This window comes from Sinohyriopsis cumingii, chromosome 15, assembly GCF_028554795.1.
Source record: "Sinohyriopsis cumingii isolate HCF-2022 chromosome 15, ASM2855479v2, whole genome shotgun sequence".
Lineage (NCBI taxonomy): Eukaryota > Metazoa > Mollusca > Bivalvia > Unionida > Unionidae > Sinohyriopsis > Sinohyriopsis cumingii.
The window spans coordinates 20,545,375-20,572,403 of NC_142975.1; the positions used below are offsets into that span (position 1 = coordinate 20,545,375).

General features: G+C 33.8%; 1 protein-coding gene across 2 annotated transcripts in view; it reads right to left on the reverse strand.

The window, feature by feature from the left end:
- LOC149781387 (uncharacterized) overlaps positions 1–27,029 on the reverse strand; it is a 251,765-nt gene that overhangs the window by 12,681 nt on the left and 212,055 nt on the right. For both annotated transcript variants that reach the window (XM_089935480.1, XM_089935479.1), the window contains one exon: positions 67–153. In XM_089935480.1, the coding sequence (XP_089791606.1) occupies positions 67–153 (87 nt within the window). The remainder of the gene's footprint in view (positions 1–66; positions 154–27,029) is intronic.

The following is a 27,029-nucleotide window of genomic DNA, read 5'->3' on the forward strand; positions in this document are numbered from 1 at the left end:
AAAGATTGTTAAGATGGCTACATGTTTTGATGGTTGACATATTCTAAATGTTTATGGAGTTGTCACCTTGGAATTCCAGCTTGATACCAGGATGAGAGTCGCAGTGTCTGATCTTCAATGTGACTGCGGTCCAGTCCCATCAATGACTCCAATCTGGAAAATTAAAACTCAATTTACTAGTGATGCGTGCAATGCCAAAGGTCCTGCGGACTACACTCTGCTCAGATTGGATTTGAACAGAGAAATTTTACATGGAAACCAAAGAAGCTGCATTCAGAGGGTGGTTTTTTTCTTTGGTTTCCACTCCTCAGCATGATGACACTAAAAATCCAAGATCCATCAATATAAAGGTGTATGGTAAATGTGGATAAAATCCAATATTTTTACAACTAAAAAGGTTGCTTCCAACATTTATTCCAATTAAAATGCATAGGGCCTGAAATATTTTCATTGTGCCACAGGGTCTGAAGGGCAAGTGATTTGAAACTTGTACTTATCCTGCATAATTTGACTCATCCTAATAGGTATAATTTTGAAGACAAAAACCCTCAAATTCTTCTATGATATTTTCTGATGATTTAGCAAGATCCTTCCATTTAGGGTTTGTTAATATGTCTTCAAGCTCTGAACACTGCATATGTTTACAACTTTTATTATGCAATTTCAATGATTCTTTTTCTAAATGCACACATTAAATCCACAACAAAAGATGCTTTGAGTCCGATATTGATGAAGTTTAGAAAAACTGTACTTCTTATCTTGAAACTGTTTCTCTGCTTGCATTTTTACTCGCCTTGTTTTTCTTTCATCTCCCTGCCCACCACTGAGAAATTTGAGAATCTGACATGCCTACTGTTCAGATGATTATTGTTGATATCCAAAGATGATATCTCAAGATAAATATATGCAAAAATTGCCCATTAGTCAAATACTCTGCTCCTATTATAATGTGCTAAATGCAAAGTTATTGGTACACAGTCTCGAAATTAAAAATCATGGAGTATTCCTGGTGTTGGGATGCTTATGTAAATCTAATTTATGTTAAATGGCATGAAGTTTTAATACAAGATTAGTATGCAACTGGTTGGTAGGGACTCATTACAAACAGATACACATGTATGCAAACAGAAACAAACAATGCAATTTCCATCAATTATTTTATGTCAGCTGAGAAAACGTCTGATACTACTGATTTAGGAAAACATTTTAGTTCTTTTCATCTGATACATATCTCCCTTGATAACTCATGCACTACGGGGTCCACAAACTTAGACCGCACTATAAGTGACCTCTAAATATTGAAAAAAATCCACTTAGACATTGAGAAAACCATGGGGTAGTGGTGGTGGTGTATGGAACTGGGCTGTTTAATGACTGAATCCTTGTTTTACAATCACGCTGATAATAACTGTTAATAATGTGCTTTTTCTAATGAAGTTGTTTGTTTTTCTGTATAAATAATATTTATTTTTAAAATGTCCAACATGTGAAAGATTGTTCCAACTGGTTTCTTCAACCATCATGTGTATGCAAAAACATTTGTGTATTATGCCACTGCTTTGTTTTGTTGATTAGTCTGGTTACCGGAGTGGTATTTAATAGTACAATGCCAAGTCAGGAGTCAATGCAGCAGGGAACTAGACTAACTGTTGATACACGACCAAACAAATTCTTTTTTGTAAAAAACTAGTGCTATTTATTTCATGAGACAATTGTTAAGTTGAAACTCAATTTTTGTATTGTTCTGTTAGTACAATACTGATGTCTTTATTTCATTGGAAGTAAAAGTGAAACTTCTTATCATCCTTGAGATCATCTCTAAGTGTCAGTTCAGGAATTCTCTGAAACTCGCTTGCCCCCCAATGGTCTGAATCTTTGAAACCAAGCTCTTTATTTTATGAAGTATTCATTTCGCTTGGTTGCCTTGCTATCCTTGATCACAGCTATGAATTAGTCAGTTAATTTAAGGTAGTTTAATTGTGTTACATACACAATAAAACTGTTAGATTGATCAAGTGATGTGAGTTCACCTGACACATGACTGGGGCCGCTAGATTTTTAGTATGTAGGATTTGCATGTCTTTTAACTTTTTTTTATTCCACTTCCTTTATCTGATTCAAAAGACATAATTAACGTGAAAATACAAAGGAGGCCAGCTTTTAATTCATTGCAACAATAAATACTTCCACAAGTCAGTTATCAAAACATGGTTGGCATTTTATTAGGTTCTCAGAGAAACGCTTGCGGACATAGCTGTTACGATAGATTGACATATTTTATGTTTAAATACACATTGCATTTATGATGATTACACTTAAGAGGAACTAAAAGACAAAATTAAAACACAAATTTTACTTAATAAAAATTATGTAATTGGCATTTAATTATCAATGTACTGCCTACACTAAGCGTATGTGACATTTTAAAAGACTGAAGTTTCATTGAATATCTTTAATTACGATGAACTAAGAATGTCGTTTGGAAAGAAAATGTAACATTTATATGACATCTTATTAAAAGTTGATCATTTAAAAATGTTGATTACAATTTCCAGGTCCTATCTATCGTTTTCAACCATAAAACAAGTGACATATCAATGTTTCAGTTACCAACTGATTGCAATTTTCTTCCAGTTCAAGAAACAGGGATCAATTTTTGGGTGTATTTTCTGATTATAAAAAAATGGGATCCATGCCTGACCCCGCATTATAAGCAGGTTCGTGAGTTATCAAGGGAGTGGTGTAACTGGCTTAAATTGCATTTAAATTCCCTTGCTCAGAAACCATAGTAAGGGAAAGACCAACCAGTAACAATACTCTTTTAAATGATGATGTGGAACCCTGGAAATTAAATATTCAAGGTCTCATCACTATGAAGCTTAAAGTTGCAACTCAGATTTGGCAGTACATGTAATCCATTTATGGTAAAGTAATGCCACAGAAAACAGACAATCATGGGCCATAACTCATTCACTCAATCAATTCATTCAAGGTTTTATCAAAATAAAGTTGCATGCTCATTTCATTAAAATCCAAGAAAGAAGATGGAAAATCAAGGGAAATAACTTGATTATATTTTGGATTTTTAATGTAGCTTTAACAATTTTTTAATCATATTGTTAAGATGTCTGCAGTGTGGCAGTTTATAGTGATGTCTAACACTGGGGTGTGACGCCGCAGACCCATCTACCGAGGCATGTTATCCTGACACCAGGCTAACCAGTCCTAACACTAACCTCTTAATGCTGAGCTCCAAATGAGGCAACTGTTAGTACCATTTTTAGAAGTCTTTGGTATGACTTGACTGGGGTTCAAACCTGCGACCTCCCACATCTGAGGCAGACACTCTAACCATTAGGCCACCGAAGCAGTGCAATAACTTGTGTAAATGATGTTGCAAACTGCTCAAACTTATTCCAAGTGTCATCAATATAAAAATGCAATATAAATGGGATGCTGCACACAACTAAGTCAGGAGTACAGACAACAATGCAGCACAGCTCCTGAATATAATTTCATAGAATGCTGGAAAGATGATTCTATCACATCATATCTAATGTGCTGTGGAACCCAATATCAGGGTTACCTCCAATCAGGGTAATATGACAGATTTAGTTTTTAATGAAGTTAAGCTGCTAAAGTAATAGGAGGATAGGCAATCAAAGCACAACTGCTGTAAGTGATGATCTAAAAGGCTGGGAACTTATTTCTTGGGAGATCTCATCAAATTAAATATGCATACACTGCATGTGCACCAATAAAATACAACAACTGTCAGTAAAGTTGTCTTAAGAAAACCAGATTGTGATTAGTACTATGCAAACTTTGTCAAGTGGGGTATTAATTATACACTGTTTGAAAATTAATTAAAATCCTTCCAAAATAATGTATTTGTCACATTAGGATTAGTACCAAGGCCCAATATTCTAATCGTTTGATGAGACTTAAATATTTTAAAGGACATTTATGGATGATCATTTCTGTATAAACAAGCTTTCTAAAAAATTTAATTTTTTTATGAACCTAATGGTCTAATCAAACCAAAATCAGAAAATCTATAATCTGAATATCTATGTCAAAGTTAAGGTCATTACACAGAACTGAATGGGTAAAAGTATGTCCATAAAATAACAGCTGCATAAGCAATGAACATTCATCAAATCTGCAAAGGTTGAAGGTCAAAGACTACTACTATCAAATGGACATTGAAAAGGGTGTGGTGAATAAAAAATTTCAGCATGAAGCAGTTATCACAACCACACGTTTTCCACAAAAGAAAACTTGTTTGGCTGACTGACAACAGACTGTAAATTACTAAAGATTTCCAAAGGTATTATACACTTTTTCTTGATGTTCATAAACAGTTTCTTTTACAGGACTGTCATTGACATTATTGTTTACTGATAGGAACTTTTCATTTTGATTATTAAATAAAAATAATACAGAGATATTGCGATTGACTTCATTTTATGTCAGATCTTTTCCAGAGGTTATATAGCCCTTTAATACATTTAGGTAAAAAGTGACTTCATACGTATGATGTTGTTACACTGCAAGTGTGTTTGTGCGAATGTATACATGAGTGTGTGCACATGTGTATGGAACCCACTGTAATGATATTATACTCGACAAATATATAATGACATTAAACAACATGCAGCTAAGAGTTTTAAAATATAGTTGGATCAAGGCAATTTACAGTCAACAAGTTTCCAGTCCAAACATATAAAAAATGTTGCAGGGACATTTCCAAAAATAATTCAACTTTTATGAATAATATTTTGGTCTTGTCATAATACAAACAAGTCAAGCTATTTGTAATTTTGGCATTATGTTATAAATATTCATTTCTACTGGAACAAGCTACTTAGAATGTTAGAATAACTCTTAACCATGGAAATTAAAACCACAAATAAAAGATACGAAATAACATAAATAAATTACTTATACAGTCAAACCCACTTATCTCGACAACCCGCTTATGTCGAGCGTTTTGGTCCGGTCCCGAAAAAATTCTTCTTTGTTATGCTATTTTTTACCCGCTTATCTCGACCTCTGTTAAGTCGATAACCCGGTTATGTCGGGCATAAGTTTCGGTCCGAAGTAACATGTGGACCCGCTTAATTCGACAAAATGCAACTTTTTAACGTCAATCTCACAGAAATTGTACAAGAAATAGTCAGCAAAAGCGATCGATTTGTAGAAAATATGAAGTAATATCAGTCTGCTTTTGTTTACTCCGGTGCTGATCTGTAACGAACGATTCAAAAGCGCTTACGTTTTCATACATATGCTCGGCACCGTCGACACTTGCCACAAACAATTTCATTTTTTTAATGCATTCAGCCATTTCACTGTAGCTTGGGACAGTGATAGGCTGATCATCATCATCATCATCATCATCTTGCTTGCATGATTGTATCTGCTTCGTTGTCACCGATTGGATTATTTCCTCATCAGTAAGTTCACCATAGGCATTGGCATCATCATCCACGTGAACATAATTAGAAAATTCATCCCGAGCAATGCCTATGGAGTCCGCAATCTCATCAGCCATCGCTTCAAGACCTATTTCTGATTGAGGCTCTTTAATTTCTTGTGCAATTAAACACTGCTGGTGAAATTCTTCATCAGAAATTTCCGGAAAAATACAATGGAACCAGCAGTTTTGAATGGTTTTCGGCGATACACTGTTCCAAGCTGCACGGGCATACATGATGGCGTCTAGCAGAGTTGGTTTATAGGATCGCTTTTCCTCATTTGCATTCACAGTCAATGTACATGTACATGTACATGTATTTTCAAAAACATTTATTGATCTTTATCTGCGAGATACTGTCATATATTAACCTGGATATAATACAATCTTGGTTATTTTGCACCTAACACCGCGTTATGCGTGAATGGCGGGTGCCTGAAAGCAATCGGTGGATGTTTCTCTCTCACTCTCTCGTTTGTGATTTTCTTTGATCCATTTTTCAATCTGATAACATATTCAAACCTCTGAGTACAACCAAACATGATTTGTTTTTCAATATTCACATCAATTATAAAAATGCGTCGTGTGTTATCTGACATAAGTGATGCACACTACAGTAATGGATGCATACGCTACATGTGATATAAGGAGTTCATAGATATATTTTTTCTTTAATAAATTACTTATGATGATAAAAAAGGAATAAATGATAACAACACCAGGTTAGTTCATTTCATTTTATTATCAATTAAGCGTTTTGTTTATTTTATTGTAACATGCAGTGGGAGGGGATTCCAGTAAACACCAGCAAGAGACAGGAGTAATGCTCAAGGACATTTTTAAAATTACCGGTTTTTATGAACCCGGATATCTTGGGACCCGGTTATGTCGACGATTTTTTTACAGCCCCGACGTAATCGAGATAACCGGGTTTGACTGTATTCATTTCTCTAAGTGTTATTGTATGCCTTAGTTGACACCTTTCTAAAATCAAATACCAGTAGAGTCTCAGGCTCAGTCAGTGTAGGTATACCAGAAAGCTTGCCATCAGCTTCCCACGTGTTAGTGGTTCTCCACCATAAATACTGGCAGCCATGCATAGTCTATCATATGCTGAAATATGGTGTTAAACCCTCAACAACAATGACAACAACAGGGTGTACTGGTATTAAAATCAAAAAGACTGTACAAAGCAGGGTGTTGCAACCTCTGTGAATTGTGGCAGGAATGTATGACAATGTATTGTATTCAATAAGATCTTATTCTATGAGCCACAATTGCAAGATTAATGAAAAGTTGCACTGAAAAATTATAAAATCTGCAGAAATCTAACAAGAGGTGACCTTGATCAATGAGAAGCTTGCTGCCTGGCCCAAGTGATTAAACTGTGTGTTTCAATGACTTTGTAGACTTGCCTATTAGTTGGGACACAAATCAGGATTGAAACTGATGGAGACAGCTATTTTTATATGCCTTGTATACTGTGTTGTTTTTGTCTATGTGCCCTAATTTTAATGTGAAGGGTGCAGCCTGTACAAAACAGAGACCACGAATAATGCTTGTGGTATACTAAAATAACACCTCTCTAAATTGGTAATTATACTGAATATAGATAGTCATGTTATACAAGGCATCAAATAACCAGTACAGAAATTTCTCATGGATTACGTATGGACTGAAAAACTTATGGAATTAGACAATTTATTCCATATCAATTCCATAAGTACTTCACAGCAAGTGAAAATTCCATATGGAATAAAGTTGCAACTTTAATCCATAAGCACTTTTTTCCATATGGAAAGTAGGCTCATGTATTATAGCATCATGGAAAATACTCTCTGAAGAATTAATAAACTAAACTATCTGATTCAAATATAAATATTGGTGGGAGTTGAGTACATATACCTGTCAGTGTAGCTGGTGTGGAAAGATGAATATATACTCATATAAATTTGAAGAAAAACATGCATGTTAATTTTCTTTAATTTATTTCCACAGATGCCTAAAAACAGATAAAGAAATGACCCAAAAAGTAGAGAAAATGTAGACATGATCAGAAAATTAAAATCTGGTAATACAAGCATAGATGAATCTTTGGACTTAGAAAATTCTGTGCAAGGTGGATTTTGGGCTTGATCTAACATTTACTCTGAAAAATATTTTTTTTTGTGGCTTTCTATTAAAATATGCTCTATAAAAGTTATACCCTAGTGAAAATGTGACTGAAATTTCAGCAAAATCACTGAAATTTTTTTGACATTCAGTGAAATGTCCTTTTTACAATTATGTTATTTTAGGAGATTTTACCAAAATTTCTGAAAATATCATTGAAAGTTTGTCATTGAAATTTCACTGACTGTCAAAATTTCTGAAAATGTCAGTGGGAATTTGTAATTGAAATTTCACTAAGAGTTTGTAAAAAATTCTGAAAATATAGTGATATTTTGTGATTGTAATATCAGTGACATTTCAATAAAAAAAATATCAATAAGATATAATACAATTTATTTTTTGTTTCTTGTACAATTTGAATGATTTTCAGCAGGATTTATATTTCCTGTTTCTGATAGCTGTAATTTTATTGTTTACTTTGGGCACAATAACTTCTTTCCACATCTTTCCTTGTTATATTTCTTTTTCAAATTTTGTTGTTGTATTTTTGTTCAACTTAAACTGGATTTAAATGACCTCAAACAAGTTTTCTTGTTTTCCGTTTTAAATCAGAATTTCACTTTTTTCCTGACCTAAATCTGAATTTCCTCTATACAGACCCTTTTTTTTATAAATATCATCTCCGAAACTTTTTTAAAAAAATAATCCTCTATCCGGTCCCATTCCACAATGAGCTTTCTAATAAGTATTTGCTCCATTTATTATCTAACTCTTTACCTTCTGCTAACGCATATATGCGACCATAAAAATAGCCTTGTAACCCCAGAGACGCATATAGAAGCTGCTAATAATACTCTCTCTGTCCCGGTTGGCTCATACATGCGTTTCTGGCCAAGGGTTTCATATTAAAGCTTTGTATTGGATGAAATTACAAACATCCGTTCTCTTTTATAATATTTAGCCAATGCATATAGTCCTTACATAAAATGATGAATGTATTCTATTAGTAGTTTTACAGCATATAAGCGGGAAGTTCTATTGAAAACGAGGTCAATGGTGACAGTAAAACAAAATGTCAACATTCATGTATTCCGACGACGATTCTGATGGAAGTTTTGAAGGATTTGAAAGTGATGATATTGATTTTAACCAGATTCAAGATGGACATTAGTACAAGTCCTGTTTCGACACCTGACATTTCAGATTTATCTGAATCCGAGGATGAAACGAGAGACAATCAAATCTGGTCGGAACACGTGAGACCGGTAAATGTGGACGACTTTACAGCAGTTTCAGAGCCAGCATTTATTTTAGAAGAAAATGCAAGGGAGATAGATTTCTTTTTACGTGCTTCAGGCAGTATCATAAAAAATTACCAGATCTGCAATAAAATAGTGGATACATTGGTGTGCAAAATAGTGGTGAGAAAAGTAATCTAATATACATTTTAAACACATATATTAAGATATATTTTTTTATTATAAATATGTGAATATAAACATTGATTCCTGTGGATTATACGTACTTGTTGGAGGAAATGAGTGGCACAAAACATTGGTAAGTGTTTAAAATTTTATTTTTCATTAAATTACATAGTTTGCATGGGAGACAAACTTGATACAGAAAATGTAGACAGCATGTAAATAACTCAAGAAGTTCTCACTCACTCAGCTATTATAATGCTCTGAGGTTCACCCTACAAACTGCTGCTAGAAGGCAGGCTGCTTATCAGGCTTAGTAGCCAGGGCAGCAAGTACCAGCAGAAAGTAAAGAGTTAAAAGATGATTGCTGTAACGAGCTTTCTGATTGGTCAAAATTTTGTACTTGCTCAATGAATCGTTGTTTAATGGAAACTGATGGGAATGAGCATACTTGCTAAACATGGCGATTCAAATTTTTGAGTGGGATACGAGATTGAAAAACGATTTGAAAAATGTGCGGCAATGAGAATAGCTTGAATGCAAAGTCGATGGGAACGTAATTGGTCAATCTGTATGAAAACTGAAGGCCAGGACTAGCATTTTGCTTTTTGTGCCATAAAGAGCTTTAAAGTAGCGGCTAACATGCTAAATAGGACAAGGAATTGAACCAGGATGATTTTGAAGTTATATAACTCAAAACTGATTAACTTCCAGAATGACTGTAAGGAGGGACAAAGCATAGATCACTGGTGGGAATGGTTGCCAAATACCCATGTCTATCAAAGACAGTCATATCTTTGCAGAATGTTCTTGGCCCACACGTACAATCTTTGAATATCATGAGGCATTATTGTGTATATTATCAAAATATTCTAGGTGTGTTAGAATTCAGTGTAAAATAAGAGTAATTATATCATGATAAATGTTTGTCACAGCTGCTTACGGAACAAGGACTAAATCAAGAGACCACAACAGCATCATAGTTTGTACATTAATCAAAAATCTAGTCTGCAGTACAAGTGACATAAGACAGGTTCCTAGCATTTCTTCTTTTTATAATCAATGTCTCGAATGGATGCTTTTCTGTAATTCTGCATTATTTTCACAGTTGAATTTTTCAATGCAGATTAATATTTGATATTTTATATATGTTTATGTGTTCACAGATGCCTGTGCACATGTTCCAGGCTTGATACTTTGATTCGAAAAATCAATTATTTAGTGTCAAGCCAGATTCTTCACATCATGTTGTAATTATATTATATATAACATACAGAAGGCCTTAAGGTAGATTAGTTCTGTAACTAATTCAGTTACCTTCTCTAAATAAAGTCATTATTATTATTGTTATTATTATTAACTCCCATATATCTTGCCTTGGATGTCATATAATTACAACATCTGTTGTTGTTGTAGAGTTTAATGCCATTTTTCAGTACACAATAAGCTATACATGGCAGCCATTATTAATGGTAGAGGAAGAATTCCGGGAAATTCCCGGAAAGAACCACCGACCCTCAAGAAGCTACTGGCAAGCTTTCTCACATACCCACATTGGCCAAATCCAACACTCGAACCCATGCAGACAGAGGTGAGATGGCAGTAATCCGTAACAGAGAGCGCTTTAGACCACTTGGTACAACATCTGTATATTTGTTTTCATGCACACTTAATATCACCTTGCTTAATCAAGTCCTGTTTAATTCATATCTATTATTAATTTGAAACCTTCTAAAATGTCTGAAAAACTACTGAAACTTCAGTAAAATACTATATAATGATCAAAATTTTAGTGAAGTCTCACAAAAGTTTTAGTCAAATTTTTTTGAAACCTATTTCAGTGACATTTTAGTGAGATCTCACCACATTTTCAATGAAAGTTTTGGTTGAAATATTTGTGAAATCTCACCAAACTATACAGTAAAATGAAAAAGACTTAAATGATACCATCATGGATTAAGTTTTGTATGCAGTGAAAGAAAATGAGGACAAGAAAAACCTAAGTCTTATTTGATAATGTCTGTCAAAATAATCCATTTTAAAAATTATTGTGAATATTTTATCATTGATTCCAAATAATGTCTAAGAATCATTAGGCAGATGAATAGAAATCTGAAGCAGATTTTTTATTGTTTAGGCAGAAAACGCTTTAAAAAAACTGTCTGAAATATGCTTTACGCCTGAAAAATTTCGTATGGGATGGACTATTACCAAATTCCATATGAAATATTCACAAATTCCAGATCGACTGTTGCCAAATTCCACATGTATTAATCAGAAATTCCATATGGAGTATATATTGCCAAATTCCATATGGAATTTTGATTTTATTCCATATGGGCAACCTACAGATCTCATGGACTAATTTGCATATTTCATGGGATTTTTTATACGGAATACGTACAGAATCCATAACATTTCCATATAGATACACTGAAATCCATAAGAATGGTTCAGTTATAGAATAAAAATGTCCATATGGATATTTCTGTAAAAGTACATATGGATTCCATATCCAATCCGTGTGGAAAATTTCGAATGGGAAGAGTACAAGATGTACTCTTTTTTATGCCCTGTATAAATAACATGATTATGACTCTCTCATTTGCACTTGTCTCCTAATCTGTTCAAGGATAAAATTCACCTGACTCAAACAAACACCCTAAACACCAAACCAATGCATATTTATCCTGACCTTGTCACGAAATTGTAGTTTTTTTGGGGGGGGGGGGTATACAAAAAAAGAAAGTAATTAGAGGAACTATTTCACATGTATTCAATACAGCCATGTGATATATTTATTTTGGTTTGTGAGACCCAGTTGTATCAATGAATTCTTTAGGGACTGATATTATAATGTTTCTTTACAAGTTTTTTTTGTTTTGTTACAAAGACTATTCCAGTCAAAATTCTTATTGACCAGACTGCTTTATACTGTATAATGACTCCCTTCTATTTGTTTGGTTTACAAATCAAACAGGATCACACATTTCATTAAAGCTCAACTGAAGTCAAGATGAATAACTGAGAACATTCCATACATTCCAAACAAACAATGGCCCCCAAAATGATTAAGACTTTGAATTGAATATTACAAACCAGTTGGGGACCGTCAAATTACTTGTTGCAAACCAAAGCCATATTATGATAAATGCTAACTGCTAGGTCAAACTCGAAACCTATATTGAACTTGTGCCCAGCTGAAAGCTCCTCTCTCATTATAAAAACAGTCGAGAATTACCCGTCTCAAAATTGAAGGTTGATAGAGATCTCATCTAGCTCTAGTCTTTAATGTTAAAATATCTTTTTAATAAAAGAGTAACAAAGTGACAATTTAAATATTTTAAGGGGCAGGAAGGAAATCACATGATTAAGTAGTACTAGAATTACCTATAAGAATTTTTGTTCAGATAGTCAATCTATTATTTTTCATGTATAACAAGACGAACATTTTAAAAGACAAAGACACAATGGATGTCATTTGACAAGGACTGAGGAATAATAAGCATACACACTGTACTGACAATACAATAATACATAAATAACTTGTTTACCATATATACTTGCATATAAGCCAAATAAATGAGGTCTTTTTGTTGACTACTGTAATGGCTGTAAACTTGGGACATGAAACAAGAATTTGTTCTGTGTCCTAAGACCTAGGCATGTAAAAAAAAGAAGTAACTTTCAGTGACCTGATAATTATTACACTGTTATAAAGTACTATGATCGACTTTGTTATTATTTTGCATGTGCATAGATTCTGATTTCTCCAACAAGAAGTTAAATTAAGGTAAATACCAGGGAGACCATGCTGAACTATAATGTACAGTACTTACACAGTGCAAAGCTTGCATAGCATCACTTAAATCCTTACTTATTTCCAAACATAGATGCAGATTTTGCTTTATTCCTTGTTTCGACCAAATTGCATTCTTCCTGATATCATTTCAGCTAGTCCTTAATACCCAGTAGCTGTTTCATCTATATTGAATCACGCGCTCACAAGATACTCATTTTCAATAATACAAGCGATCCTACAAATTGAGGTAATATTTTTAAAAAGGTACGCATGTTTATTTGTACAAGGCATATAACCATCATAATTTACATGTTCACAAAGAGTGGTAATAATAAAGGCTAAAATTCTCATTGAGTTCAACTAAGATCAACATCAATCAATTTTAGTTTGTGTTTTTGCTGAACAAACATTCCACACGATGAAAAGCTTTATGTTTTGGTGTCTCCAGTATGATGATAGTTGGCGAATTTGTCTTTCGTTTTGCGACAGCATTGCAGGCCAGTTAATAAAAAAGTACCTGAAACTGGCTTGAGATAAGAGGGAATTTTGACCGGCAACTATACCAGTTTAACATTGGTATATATGGTATAAAAATGCCAGGTGTTCACTCGTGCAAGTTTTTTTCGTGGGAATGGAGCTATAGCATATGGAGTTACAGCATTCGTAGTAATCATTCTTGTGATTGAAATTAATTGTGGATGATTTTATTGTTGTGGTTTTTTTGGGGGGTTTATTTTTTTATTATTGTATAGGTTTTTAAAAAAATCATTAATTTGCATGAATGTTTAAACAACATTCTATTTAGTGAAGAAGCGAATTCTTTATATTAAAGTAATTATTTCATCATAACAATAATTCACAGGTGATACAACAGAACATGTAGGACTTTTCTTGTTTAGAAGAAATGAAAATCGAACCCATAAAGTAATGAGCAGGAGTTCTCTGCAAAAATCAGAAGATATTATGAAAGCAGGAGTAAGGCATGGAGTACCCCAAAAATCTGGAGGTTTTATACCCTCCCGGCGTGAAAGTTGACAGGTATGGTGTAAGCATAATTTTCGAAGCATTATTTCTGAAACTTTATAAGAAAACAGAAAATTAAATTACTTTTCAAACAAATTTATACCATTTCTTTTTCATAATCAACCTTGAGAAGTATACATGTAATTTTTTTAAATACAAGTTTGCCTAAATAAATGCATTTAGAACTTACCTCGAGCATCTTGAGATGCATCGGAGTTGTAAGTCAGCTTATACGTGGGTCATGTACTTTTTAGCATTTATACCTGTTCAGTTTGGGGGTCGGCTTATATGCGAGTATGCATGGTAATTATATCTATCTGTGCTTCATTGTAAGGCAGTCTTACTGAAGGCAGTATGCTCGATGGGTGTTGTGTATTTCATTACAAACTAGTGTTACTATGATGTGGTATGCTCTATTGATATCATGTACTTCATTACAAGGCAGTGTTACTATAATGTGGTATGCTCTCTGGATTTCATGGACAGCATTACAGAAAGATCTTACTGTAAGGTGGTATGCTCTAGACATGCCATAGCATTACAAAGCAGTCTCACTGTAAGGTGGTATGCTCTAGACATGCCATAGCATTACAAAGCAGTCTTACTGTAAGGTGGTATGCTCTAGACATGCCATAGCATTACAAAGCGGTCTTACTGTAAGGTCACACCCTATGGATGCAACGGACAGAAATACAAGGCAATGTTACTTTATGTGGTATGCTCTTTGAATGTCATGGACAAGAACATTACAAGGAGGTCTTACTGTAAGGGGGAATGCTCTTGGATACTACAGATGGCATTACAATGCAGTGTCATTATGTGGTGATATGCTCTTTGGATGCCGTGGATAGCATCACAAGGCAGTCTTGCTGCATGGATCCCATAGACAACATTACCACGTGTTACATTAATACTGGTGGCGCAAAATCTAATTCCCATAGTAAACCTATGGAAACTTAATTATATTAAAATTCAATAACTTTAAATTTCTGAATGCTCCTATAAAACCTACGTGAGTATAGATATCCTTGATGCAAGCTTCTGTGCAGAAAAAGCTTTGAGCAACAGCACTTTTTGGTTTACAAGTGTTTGAAGTATGTTTCCAATTTCACAGCAGAGAATTCAGTGTTTATTTCAGTAAAGAGTTTCCATCAATAAAACACTGTTTTTTTTTCCAGTCACACCAGGATAAGCTCTCAAAGGATTCATTACTAAAACGTTACTTTCATTATCAACCAATCCTAGCCAGACAAACCCATATATAATTTACTTTATCTTCACCCATTTCTGGACTGGTTGCCATTCTTCCATATAATGAGTACCTGAGTTCTATGTGGTTCTATGTACCAGAGTCCATTAAGGTGGTTATGCTCTATGGATGCCATGGAGAGCATTATATGGTATACTGTACTTGTATTTATTTAAATGAAGTAGTATTCTTCTATATTCACTATAATCAATAACCCAATAGCTTCCATTTTTTTTAAAAAGACAATCTGCTAAACTCATTTTTCACCTGTGCTGGTAACAAGATCTCATTGTTTCCCAGGAAAACAGGCATGCATAAACCAATGGAAAGAGCTCTAGCACAGCAATCTAAGTGCCCTTTTTTATCGACAAGAGAATGTGTTTGTAAACTAATTCTGACTGGCCCATTCAAACAGCATTAAAGGACATATTGGGTCAACTTTCCTAGAAATTTTACTTTGGCTCACAGTGATTGGTTAAGCAGGTTTATGCACATTGATCAGAAACAAAGAAAGCTTGTAGCATGCAGTAACTGTTGAAAAATGCATGCAGATTTTTATATGTTGCTTGCAATAATGTCACAATACATTATCCTCATCAAATGTGTATGACACAAAGCCAAAAAATTTCATTTTTTAGCTACAAGTTGCAGCCATTTTCACTAGATATCTTACAGTCTGGCTAAAACTAAGTTGTCAAAATAATGTAATTTTACGATTAAACCCCCATTTTGTAACATATATCTACTGATGAAAATAACAACACTTGACAGAACATATATTGAGAGTTACTGTTCATGCATTAAATGGCAGGCAAAGGATCTGGATGAGTGACATATAAGCATCGACTGCAAAACAAGGTCACTATGATCAATTATTATGCTATATTAAGTTAGCTATTTTTATTCAAAGGTTTGTCTCCTATTCAGCAAGTCACACAGCCCACACAAGGGACAATTAAAAAAGTTTAAATACTGTACATGACTATAAACTGCATGTATTTATCCTATATATTTCTAGCAGATATGTCCAGTTTCAAAGATATTAAAAAGAGGACGTCTCAATCAGCAGTGTTATGATAGCCAAAGGTTGATTCTTGGTGTAACCTTTATTCAAGTACAATTTATTTTGCATAAATTTCTGATGGGGGCAGGGGAAGAAGCAATGAATCATCCCCAGTGAAGGGAAGAATCTTAGTTTACAGACATACTGCATGAAATTAAATTCATTTACCACAGAACTGTTTAAAACTGACTTCCCTTATAAACTCAGTGTGATAAAGTTGTGCCTAAAATCTAGAACAGGGTTAGATGTCAATAAAGAATCCACACCAAATCCGGTCCCAGCTTTTATTGGATTATGGTGGATTTGAAGATTCAGCCTGACTTTCCAAACAGGATTAATCAACTTCAATAATGGAACATTATTGGATTTTGATCTAATTAATCCTGTATGAGTCACAACCATAGGTACTGGGCTAAAAGCGTGAGAAAATTGGCATCTAAACTGATTTACCCCCTTGAACTTCTATTTTTCATCATCACTGTAAGGTGGATTATATAACACTGACACTCATTATTGCCAGTTAGAGCTGTACCTCATGAACCAGTTTCCAAGGTTGAACAAAGTACAAAACTGCATTCAAGCAAAAAATGTGTGTGTGTGTGTGTGATTTAGATTTTTAACATAGCTTTAACAATTTTCCAGTCATATCACTACGATGTCTGCAATGTGGCAGTTTAAAATGATGTCTAGCAATGAGGCATCATGCCGCAGACATGTAGCATGATGTCCCACCCAGTCATATTATCCTGACACCAGGCTGACCAGTCCTAACACTAACCTCTTAATGCTGAGTGCCTAACGAGGCAGTGTTAGTACCATTTTTAGAAGTCTTTGGTATGACTCGGCTGGGGTTCAAACCCACAACCTCTCACATCTGGGGCAGATACTCTAACCACAAGGCCACTGGAGTGGTCTAGCAAGAAATAGCATTTAAAATCTCTTTTATTTACACTTTAAGTTGTCAGGACAAATTTCTTTCCAGTTTTTAAGTGTTTCATTCCAATTTGTAATTAAAAATTCTGTGAAGGGAGGAAGTTGCAGAGAAAACAAGTTTTTATATGATATAAAAACAATTAATATTGCACCAATAAAACAATGATTTTGATATCTGTCATAAGTAAACAGTAACTGGGTAACCCTACTGAATTTTAGTTGAAAGTTAAAACTAGGTGATATTATGGGTCATTTGATTTTCTTACCTTTCCTTTCTGGTATCATAAAAATTGGGCTGTCAAGTTTGTGATTGGCCAAATCTGCACCCCAGGCTATGTGTTACCTTGAGTGCCCCATGATTCTCAGAAAAAAATAACACAACCTCTGCAAAATGTTGCCCTGAGTGGTTAACCATATTGCCCACCCATTACGAAGGCCCTGCATACCTGGGAATGCATGTATTGCTAACAGAATATTTGTGTATTTTGCTTGTAGACATACCCTAATATGATTCACAGTCTGCTTTATCTTTTTCATATACTGCATGTCATCCAGGTGACTTATTTAATGATTTATAATTCTGTGTATTCGGTTGATACATATTCATGCTGTAACATAAGCTATTTAAATACAGTGTATACTGTATAAATTTACAGCACAACTGTGTCCTTGGATATGTCACATTTAAATATACATGTACTCTATGAATATAGTGTGCAACATTTTCTTTGGAGATATAACATGTCTGTGTGTGTGTGTGTGTGTGTGTGTGTGTGTGTGTGTGTGTATATGTGGTTTTTAGAGTATAAAAGCACATTCCTAACTATTTAGTGCCAAGTAAGCTTTGGTATCCCCCAAAAGGCACAATGCAAAGATACAAGCAAAAAAGTTTAACTGAAAGTTGAAAATGAAGGACATTATAAAAGCTCATTTTTTTTTTTACAAGCTTGTAAAATCTATCAGACTAGCTTACACTGCCTGTCCAAGGATAGGAATAAAAAACATTAAAAAGAAATAAATAAAAAAATTGGGATGAGCGAGTTTAAAAGTTTAAACAAAAAATATAACAAAATTTTAAAAGTACAAAACTTGGAATGCTGCTGCAAGTTTTGAACTCACAACCTCTTGTTTGGCAGCAGGGACATGCAAAAAGACAAATGTGGATGTTTATATGCAAGATCATGTATTGTGAACATTCAAATAATTTTCTGAAAGACTTTCAGCAGTCTGGACATACATTTTCTCACCATAACACAGCCCTTTTTATGGTAAATGGATTCCATTACATTATGTAACAGAAATACTATGTATAAACTATACCAGACAATCTCGTTTATAACATGGTGCACTTTTCTTTTACTCTTCTTGCACAACACTGCAGTAAGGGTTTAATGTAAAATTTATTTTGTAAAGCCATTAGATGACATTTTTTTACCTTGTAAAGTAAGCTAATAAATATCAGAAAATCCATACTCAATTTCTTTGACTTAAAGCCAATTGTCTCTAACAGGAGAAGACAACGGATGTCTATACTAAACCCCCAGATGTCACCATTGTTTAATAGATGGACTAGCTGTGTATGAGATTGATGGAAACAATGCCAATAAATTACATGTACTCCAGGTAACAATTTGGAGCCATGATTCATCTATAATTGACAAAAACTGTCAGGTTGCCATGACAATTATTGAACACACTCTACTTAATGACACTAAAAAAAAAGTTTTGTAAAATGCTGGTTCTTGATGCAAATTATACCATGCTGGCTCCAAATGTATCATTAATGCATAACACTCATGGTCTGGAATGTGCATGATTAAACTACAACTCTATATTACTGCCTAGCAGTGGAGTTAAGTTTGGCATGACTTATTACCATCACTTGTTATTCTAAGGTAATGGTAATTGTACATAGCATCACCATCTGATCTGGCATTTTATCACTGTCAAGTCAATAATGCAACAAACCATTTATGTTCTGGTTTATTCAAAGCATTCAACTTTCAGTTGGCTAGTCACTAAACTGTTGTACAAGCTTTATTTATTTCATTCTATATGACATTAAAAAATCCAACTTCAGTTTTTTTCTCATCAACAGGATTAACAATGTGGTGTCCCCAGCATGAGTGCCTTTTAATCAATATCAAAGTAACCTTAAGAAAAATAGAAATAGTGTCCAACTTGAACTGTTTTGGTAACGTAGTGTTAGGAGAGCCGCACGACATCAGACAGTATGAAAAATAGCTTCCAAATGAATGATCTGTCCTTTTTGAAACAAGTTCAACTCTTTTGGTAATGTTAGCATAGTTACATGACATGAAAGTTGAACTGATATGAAAAAAGTTTTGGTCAAAGCCACTTTGTTCTTTCAATGACCACTTAAATTAATGGTTTTGTAATGCTAATTTTGCAATATAGAAAATTTGAACGGGCATAAAAACCAGTTTTAAAATGGCTTTTTGTGCTTTTTAAAAAGGTGTTACGATGTATTTCTATGATGACAAATTCATGCTTAACTATGATAAGCCCATCCCCATTCCTGAAATATTCTGGAAATTTAGGCCCAACCCAATTTATCAACAAGTTGGACATGGCAGGTCTATTTGGGATTATATATATATATATATATATATATATATATACACACACACACACACACACACACACACATAAGTTTACTCCTAAAAAGTTGAAGAAGATGAAGAAAACTTGTGCTTAAGACTATGGAAATGAAATAAAAGAAGAAAAAAAATCTAGGTATTTTTTAAACACTAAATGCATCTGGTACTAAATTCCTAATTTGAGGAAGTCTTTAAATTATGCATGTCAATCTAAAATTAGAAAGTTGATGTTGAGCAACAAATTAGCTAGATGTGTAATAATGCTTAAAATTAGTTTAATGATATAATCATTATTTCTTTGGAAACCTATTAGGATCCATTACATATACTGATCTGAATTTAATCCATCCATTAACTGCTTTGATTTTCACAAAAACTGTTTAGCATTATAAAAGCCCATGTTCAAGGAACTTTCAGTACAATCCTAAATAACCTGAATACATGAAAGAAAGATTAGTATACAATGAAATTAACAGCTATGGCCATGCCCCAATTTCTCAACAGGTATAGAATTTTAGCTCAATAAGTCCATGTTCCTTTACATATTTGTAGTGAACAACATTCCTTTCCAGTACAATGAGTTGATAGCATCATTGGAAAATGTCCCAGAGACTTTCTTTATATGTCGGTAAAATCTGATACAAGTAACCAAAACCCTGAATCTGTGACTCATTTGACCGAAAACCTGAATCTGTGACTCATTTGATCTGAATGATTACAAATGAACCCCACTATATTCTCCAACCTTTCAATAAAGAAAATGTTTACCAAACATTCGAGCATGGCTGAGGAGTAGTTTAACATTCTTAACAACTAGAGTAACCACCTTTGGCTACAAACATCAAATTTTCTTTGATATACATGTAAACTGTTTGGAAATATTAGCCTAAGTTCAACTTGGGCTATTTCAACTATGAATGGATATACTGATAGCTGGCCTTACCTTAGAAAGAAAAAGTGATTTTTACAAATAATATATAGTACATATAAGATAAACTGTATTAAATGGAGGGTGAAAAAATCCATTCTAGTTATCAAATATATGCAACCATCAGTGCATTTAAGCATAAGGCTCATTACATCTGGTCTTATTTATGTTTTTTATAAAAATATTATATTTTAACAACCAACTTGTGAAATTAGGAAGAGAATCCAATTTTGTAATTATGTGTCTACTGAAATACATATAGTTTAATAAAGAAATCTGAGGAAAATATTACAAGGGAGAAAAATGTGTCAATAACATCAATTTACAATATTTGAATCAACATAATTCTAAGCAAAATGTTCATAAATTATTATCTGATATGACACCAAAATAAACTGGCTCTAGAAACGAGTCCAATGAGCATTATTAAACATGCTTTACAAAATCCTATCAGTCATGTTAAATTGAGACTTTTTATGCTTGAGTTTTATACAAAGTTACTGTACAGAATTTTAAAAAATATGTATAAATCCTGATAAAAGTGACATTAGTTCATGAAAGCATGGAAGAAAACCCCGTGTTAAACATCACTGGAACTTTGCTAAACACAACATTTCCAAATGTATTAAATCACAATGCCTTATGTATGAAATACTATCTCAGAACATTTTACAGATTATATACTTTGGGATCATGTTCTATTCCAATAATTTTTGTTCATGGAGCCAAGGTTCTAGCTTAAATATAGGGAATGACATGCCAGCATGTTGCTTTTATCAGCAGGCTGACAAATGGGACCAAGAGATCAAGTCAAACTTCACCTCAGTATTTTTTTCAAACAAAGAAACTGTTATGAGAAGCTCAACTGGATGCTTCAACTACAACATCTTGATGAGGTTAAAGGTCATATGGAAGAGTATATATTGGTCACTCAAGGTACATGTGTATGTGTTGATTTTTCCAATATTGCATGTTCTTCTAAAACATATCTAAGGAAATGACCATTGAACAGAGGAGGGGATAAATTAAAATCTGAAAGTGAATCCAACTGTTTGGAACACAATGATGCACTTCAACCACACTGCCGGGCTGTCTCCCAAATGCAAAGATATAAGACTTCATGTGATTAGCTGATAAAATTAATAATTATGATAATAACATAGGTCACCAGAACATGACCCATAAGCAGTCACTGTCAGATCTTCACATAGGACAGTATAGATCTGATCAATAAATTTGGAGTCAAGCAAACTATGCACACATGGCATACACATAACAGACTCATCAATCTAGCCTTTGGCCTCACAATCATTTTGTGAACAATACTAGAAAACTTCAACAGGACATATGTATCTGCTAATAGATTGCACACTTGGCATATTGGCTTTCCATAAAAAATTAACAGATAAGCCAGCTGCTATGATTATTAAAAAAACCTGAGTATTATTTATAAACTGCAGCCCTATTTCAACTTAACTGCACAAAAAATGTGCAAGTTGTGCCCAAAACAACTGACACAGCACAGGGGTTCAACTTATTATTCTTCAATCTTTTTTTACAACAAGGTTTTTACAAACTTTTTGAAATAAGACACTGCAAATGTTTCACAAAGGAACAACTTGTGTTCAAAGAGAAGATTGTGCATATAATGTTTACTACTAAATAGATGTGAGATTACATATGAGAGAGAGGAAGTGGGATAGAGAGGGAAGTGTATAAAAGAATGATAATACACTCCAACCAGAACATAATATAATATCATTGAATGCTTTAGCAGCCATAGGCTCCTGAATCAAATCCAAGTCTTGTCTGCTTTCAATGGCCATCTCTTTTGTTATCTTGGCCAACAACAGATCTACAGTACTACCTTCAGGTCTGGATAATCCCTTTCTAAATAGGCCCTATCTGGAAAATATTCCATGTCTATACTCTTCCAGTCTCTGGCCATCTGACTGTGCATATCCTAAACTCTCTTATCATGGAATTTTTCCCCTAAATAATCTCCAATTACAGGAAAGCTCTCTCAGAAATCATATCTGGAAGCAAGACTAGATCTGTTTCCTAAAACAAGCATGCCACTACTGCAGCCCATGCTCTTGGTCCAAAAATAAAGAAACATTCCTACAATGTCAAGAAAATCTAATCAGGCTATTTGCATATGTATACAAACATACCAACCAAATTATACACCTTCTTGAAGTGGTTTTTATTTGATTGTGCAAAGAAAACATTCACAGAAAAGTTGAAGTTCAAAGGTGATTGCTTTTACAGATCACACACATCTCACCTGTCCATGCTGGCCTCAGCCTGGGCAATGCGAGGAACCTGAGAAAGTTTGCCAGTAGCTTCTTGTGGGTCAGTGGTTCTTCCTAGCATCTGCCCAGGTTCAATTTTCACCAAACAATTATTGGACATCATAAATGTGTTTTTGTCATGTGCTGAAAAATGGTGTTAAACCCACAAAACCACAAACTCCATTTTGGAGAAGCAACAATAACAAGATTTTCAAGATGGTTGTCATGGTGAACATATTGGATATCTAACTGGTACTATATCCATTTAGGACTAACTAGACATCATAGTAAGTCGTTTGGTGAAAGCATACTAATGATGTAACAAACAAATGTGCATTTCCTTCTGCACTGGTTTTAAAATTAGGGTAGGAAGGTTGTTTTTTCTTTAATAACATATACTCACACACACACTCACACACATAATGATTAGTATATGTAATGTACAAAACATTTCAAGCACTACGCAAAACTGGCGGAGTTAGTTGCAAAAATTATTTTTGAAGATTCTCTTTAAATTTTAAATTAAAAAAAAAAATTATCCTGAGGGAAAAAAGGTGTCAGGGTCATCAATGGAAAATAGCGAAGGTCATCCGACTGGAAACAACACATATTGGTTGAGGGGGGCCTGATGTGACTGGAAAACAACAAGAAAAAGCCAGAAGAAGATTTGCAAGAGGTCCATTGTTTGAAGCATACTGAAAGTCAGACAAGCACTATTTTCATTTCTGACTAACCAGATCAAAAGAAGGCTTTCTGTGAAAACCTCATGCTGATATTACTATTTATTCAGGAGTAATGATAACAAGATTTTCAAGATGGTCACAGGTTTAGCCACACTGGATGTTTTCACAGCATTGTTTTCATTTAGCACAATCATCATTTTAGGTAATTTTGGAGGGAAAAAAAATGCTGATATCATAATCCATTCAGGAAGAGCTGTGATAACAAGATTCTCATATTGGATGTGCATGTAGCACCCTTTTCAGGCATCATAAGAAATCTGGTTAAAACCTCATAGCATTATCACTTTTCTGTCAAGAGCAGCAAGAAGATTTACAAGATGGACATCAAATTTAATTTAAAACCAAATTAACTTTTTAGATCATCAAAAAACTTAGTGAAAACTTCATGCTACGATCATCCATTCAGAAGAAGCAATAAGATTTTCAAGACTGCCACGGTGATGGCTATATGGGACATCCGATTAACACCAATTCTATTTAGGACCAGAAAGACATTATGGGAAATCTTAATCTCGATATGGATTTCATGAGTAATAGCAGTAAGAAAAATTTCAGGATGACTGCTGTTGGAGTCATATTGGAGTTTAGATTGGCACCATTATCTTTCATGTCCAACTGTAACATGAATACATTAATTGAAGCTCTTTAGTGAAAACCCCATATTGATATGACCATTCATTCTAAAGGATAAGCAATAACAAGGTTTTCAAGTTGACCGCTGTAGTGACTACACTGAACATCCAAGTTGTATCATTTCCATTTGGTCTCTGAACTAGATCATGGGATGAATGTGTGTGTAAAGTTTCATAGCAATCCTCCAAGTAGTTCAGAAGGAGTAAAGATGAGAAACTTGATCAAGTGGACAACGGATAACTGACAATGGATAACAGACCATTATGACCAGAAGAGCTAAATACTGCTGTAATTTGAAAATCTAAGCAGGTTACCTAAACATGCAATTAAAGAAGCCTACACAATTTATGTTGTTTCTACCAAGTGGTTTTGCTTATCCATCCTAAAAATACATCATCCAGTATAGTCTAAAATAACAAATTTCATTAAATACAATGGAAAAATGACTTCAAATCTTCAAATCTGATTAGGCCATATACATATGCATGCAATAATATCTGCACAAATGCAGTGGTCTTTTTCGACTGATTTTGCTTAACTTGCTATCAAGGTTTTTGTCAAATATTTCAAGTCCAAAAATGCTACAAAAATGTGACAAAATGTTTAGATGGCAACCGATTTAAATAAAATTGTCTGAAAATTGATGGGCTTGATACTATCTGCAGATTTTTACTTTGATGTCGCTAACATCCATTAGTATAAAATGTCTGTTGCATAACGGATGTAAAGGCCCCTTTCTGGTACACTAGGTAATATTTTTTTTCAAGGAACTTTGGTGTCTGCTAAGAAACTTTAGCATCAACCAAGCTTATTATATTGCAAGTTGACTGTTCAATATTCTGTTCGGGTCTGCCACTAGTGGAATTGTCCTTTCTGATCTTTTATTCATTTTAGGCATGTTCATTTAACATTTCTTTATGATATATAGTACAAAACTAATGTATTATTTTCTAATATTTTAAAATCTTTTTAAGCTTGTGATGAAAATTCTTACTAACAAGCAGATGACTTGTGAAAATTCTTACATTTTTCACAATTCTTTTTGAAATTATGATGACTGTGATCCAATAAAACTATGCTAAGATTTCTAAACTTGTTAACCTTGAAAGTTTTCTTTTCCTAACAAAATTCCATTTTGTAATTTTTGTCCATTCATGTCTTGTTTGGTACAGGTTTACGTGAACAGTGCACTCGTTAACTGAATCATAATCTGAGGAAAACAATACTATGAGCCTTGCATAGTTTCTCTTACAATATCAATATATTGATTTCTCTACAAAATGTAATTAGGTGAGAAAATTGAAAGAACAAAGGCTCAGCAGTCTCCATGACAAAGAATATTAAGGTTGAACAAAGACCTAGTAATGTTATATGATGCAGGTCATACTGTTTTTGTAATAATGTACTGTCTAGCTCTTTGCATTTTAAACTTCTGTTTGGCAATAATTTTTGTAATTATTTTAAGCAATGTTGCTCAAAATGTCAACATACAAATCAATAATAAGCCAGATGTATTTTAAGAACATTGTAAACATACCAAATACATGCTCTGACAAACTTGTTGCAGTCACCTGTACATACACACCCATTACATATTAAGGCCAAACAAAAACAGTCCCATTTTGACAATTCAGCACTTAAGCAACTACAATAGCTGGTTATCACAAATCCCCACTGAAACATGCAAGCTGAACAAATTGGTGCCCACCCCCTGAGAGTGACGCAGGGGTGACAGTGTGAAATAAATGTGTTTTCCTGCTATAAGGATATAATACAAAAGTTTAATTTAAAATTATTTGAAAATATCATTTTTAAATTGCAATTTTTTTGTATATTTGATTTGAAGCCCCTCTCATACAAACCGCTGGGTTACGGAGCAAAGAATGACACCCTTTTGCAGATGGTACCCATGCAGATTGTACCTAAGAGGTCAACATCACAAATTCCACTCAATGGTAAGAAGGAATTTGGTAAAACCTGGAGAAACACAGGATTTCACAATATACAATTTTTAAAACAAACTTGTTTGGAAAGGGTTAAAAAACAATTTTCAGTTCTAAAATGTAACATACTTAAACACTTGTAATTGTCAAAAGAATTATGGAATTCCTCAAATATGAAAAAAATAATCCTCAAAATTTCTCATCTGCATACAGGCCAACCATTAGCAAGGAAAAGTGTAATCCAAATGGACAAATTATGTGTGGTAATTATTAACAGTAATTATCTGAACAAACTTTGAACTTAAATTTAATTTTCCCATAGCAAAATTGTATAACACTTCCAAAATATTGATCATTCAATGTGGCTACCAACAGTTTTATTTGCCCACACCCATGGGAAGACATACTGGATTTGTGCTGTTCATACATCTATCCATTGTCTGTTCTGTCCATCACATAATACTGCATAAACAAGATAGTTGAATCAGACCAAATTAATATTTATATACCTTAAGTAGGTCCCAAGACGTCATTATTTTTTGTGGGCTTTTGCCTTATTTTCCAAACTTTTATTTTTAACAGATTTTTTTATCATTTGGACCTTTTGGGAATTGAACTCTGAAAGAAAGTTCAAGAAAAAAATACTTCATGTTAACATAATAAATTTGAAATGTTTATTTGTATTATAGTGGAGATGACCTGATTAAATTTCCTGGCCATATGATAGCAATTTGTGATCATTTTTTTCTTTTCTTATAACCTATTGGTGTGTGTGTGTGTGTGTG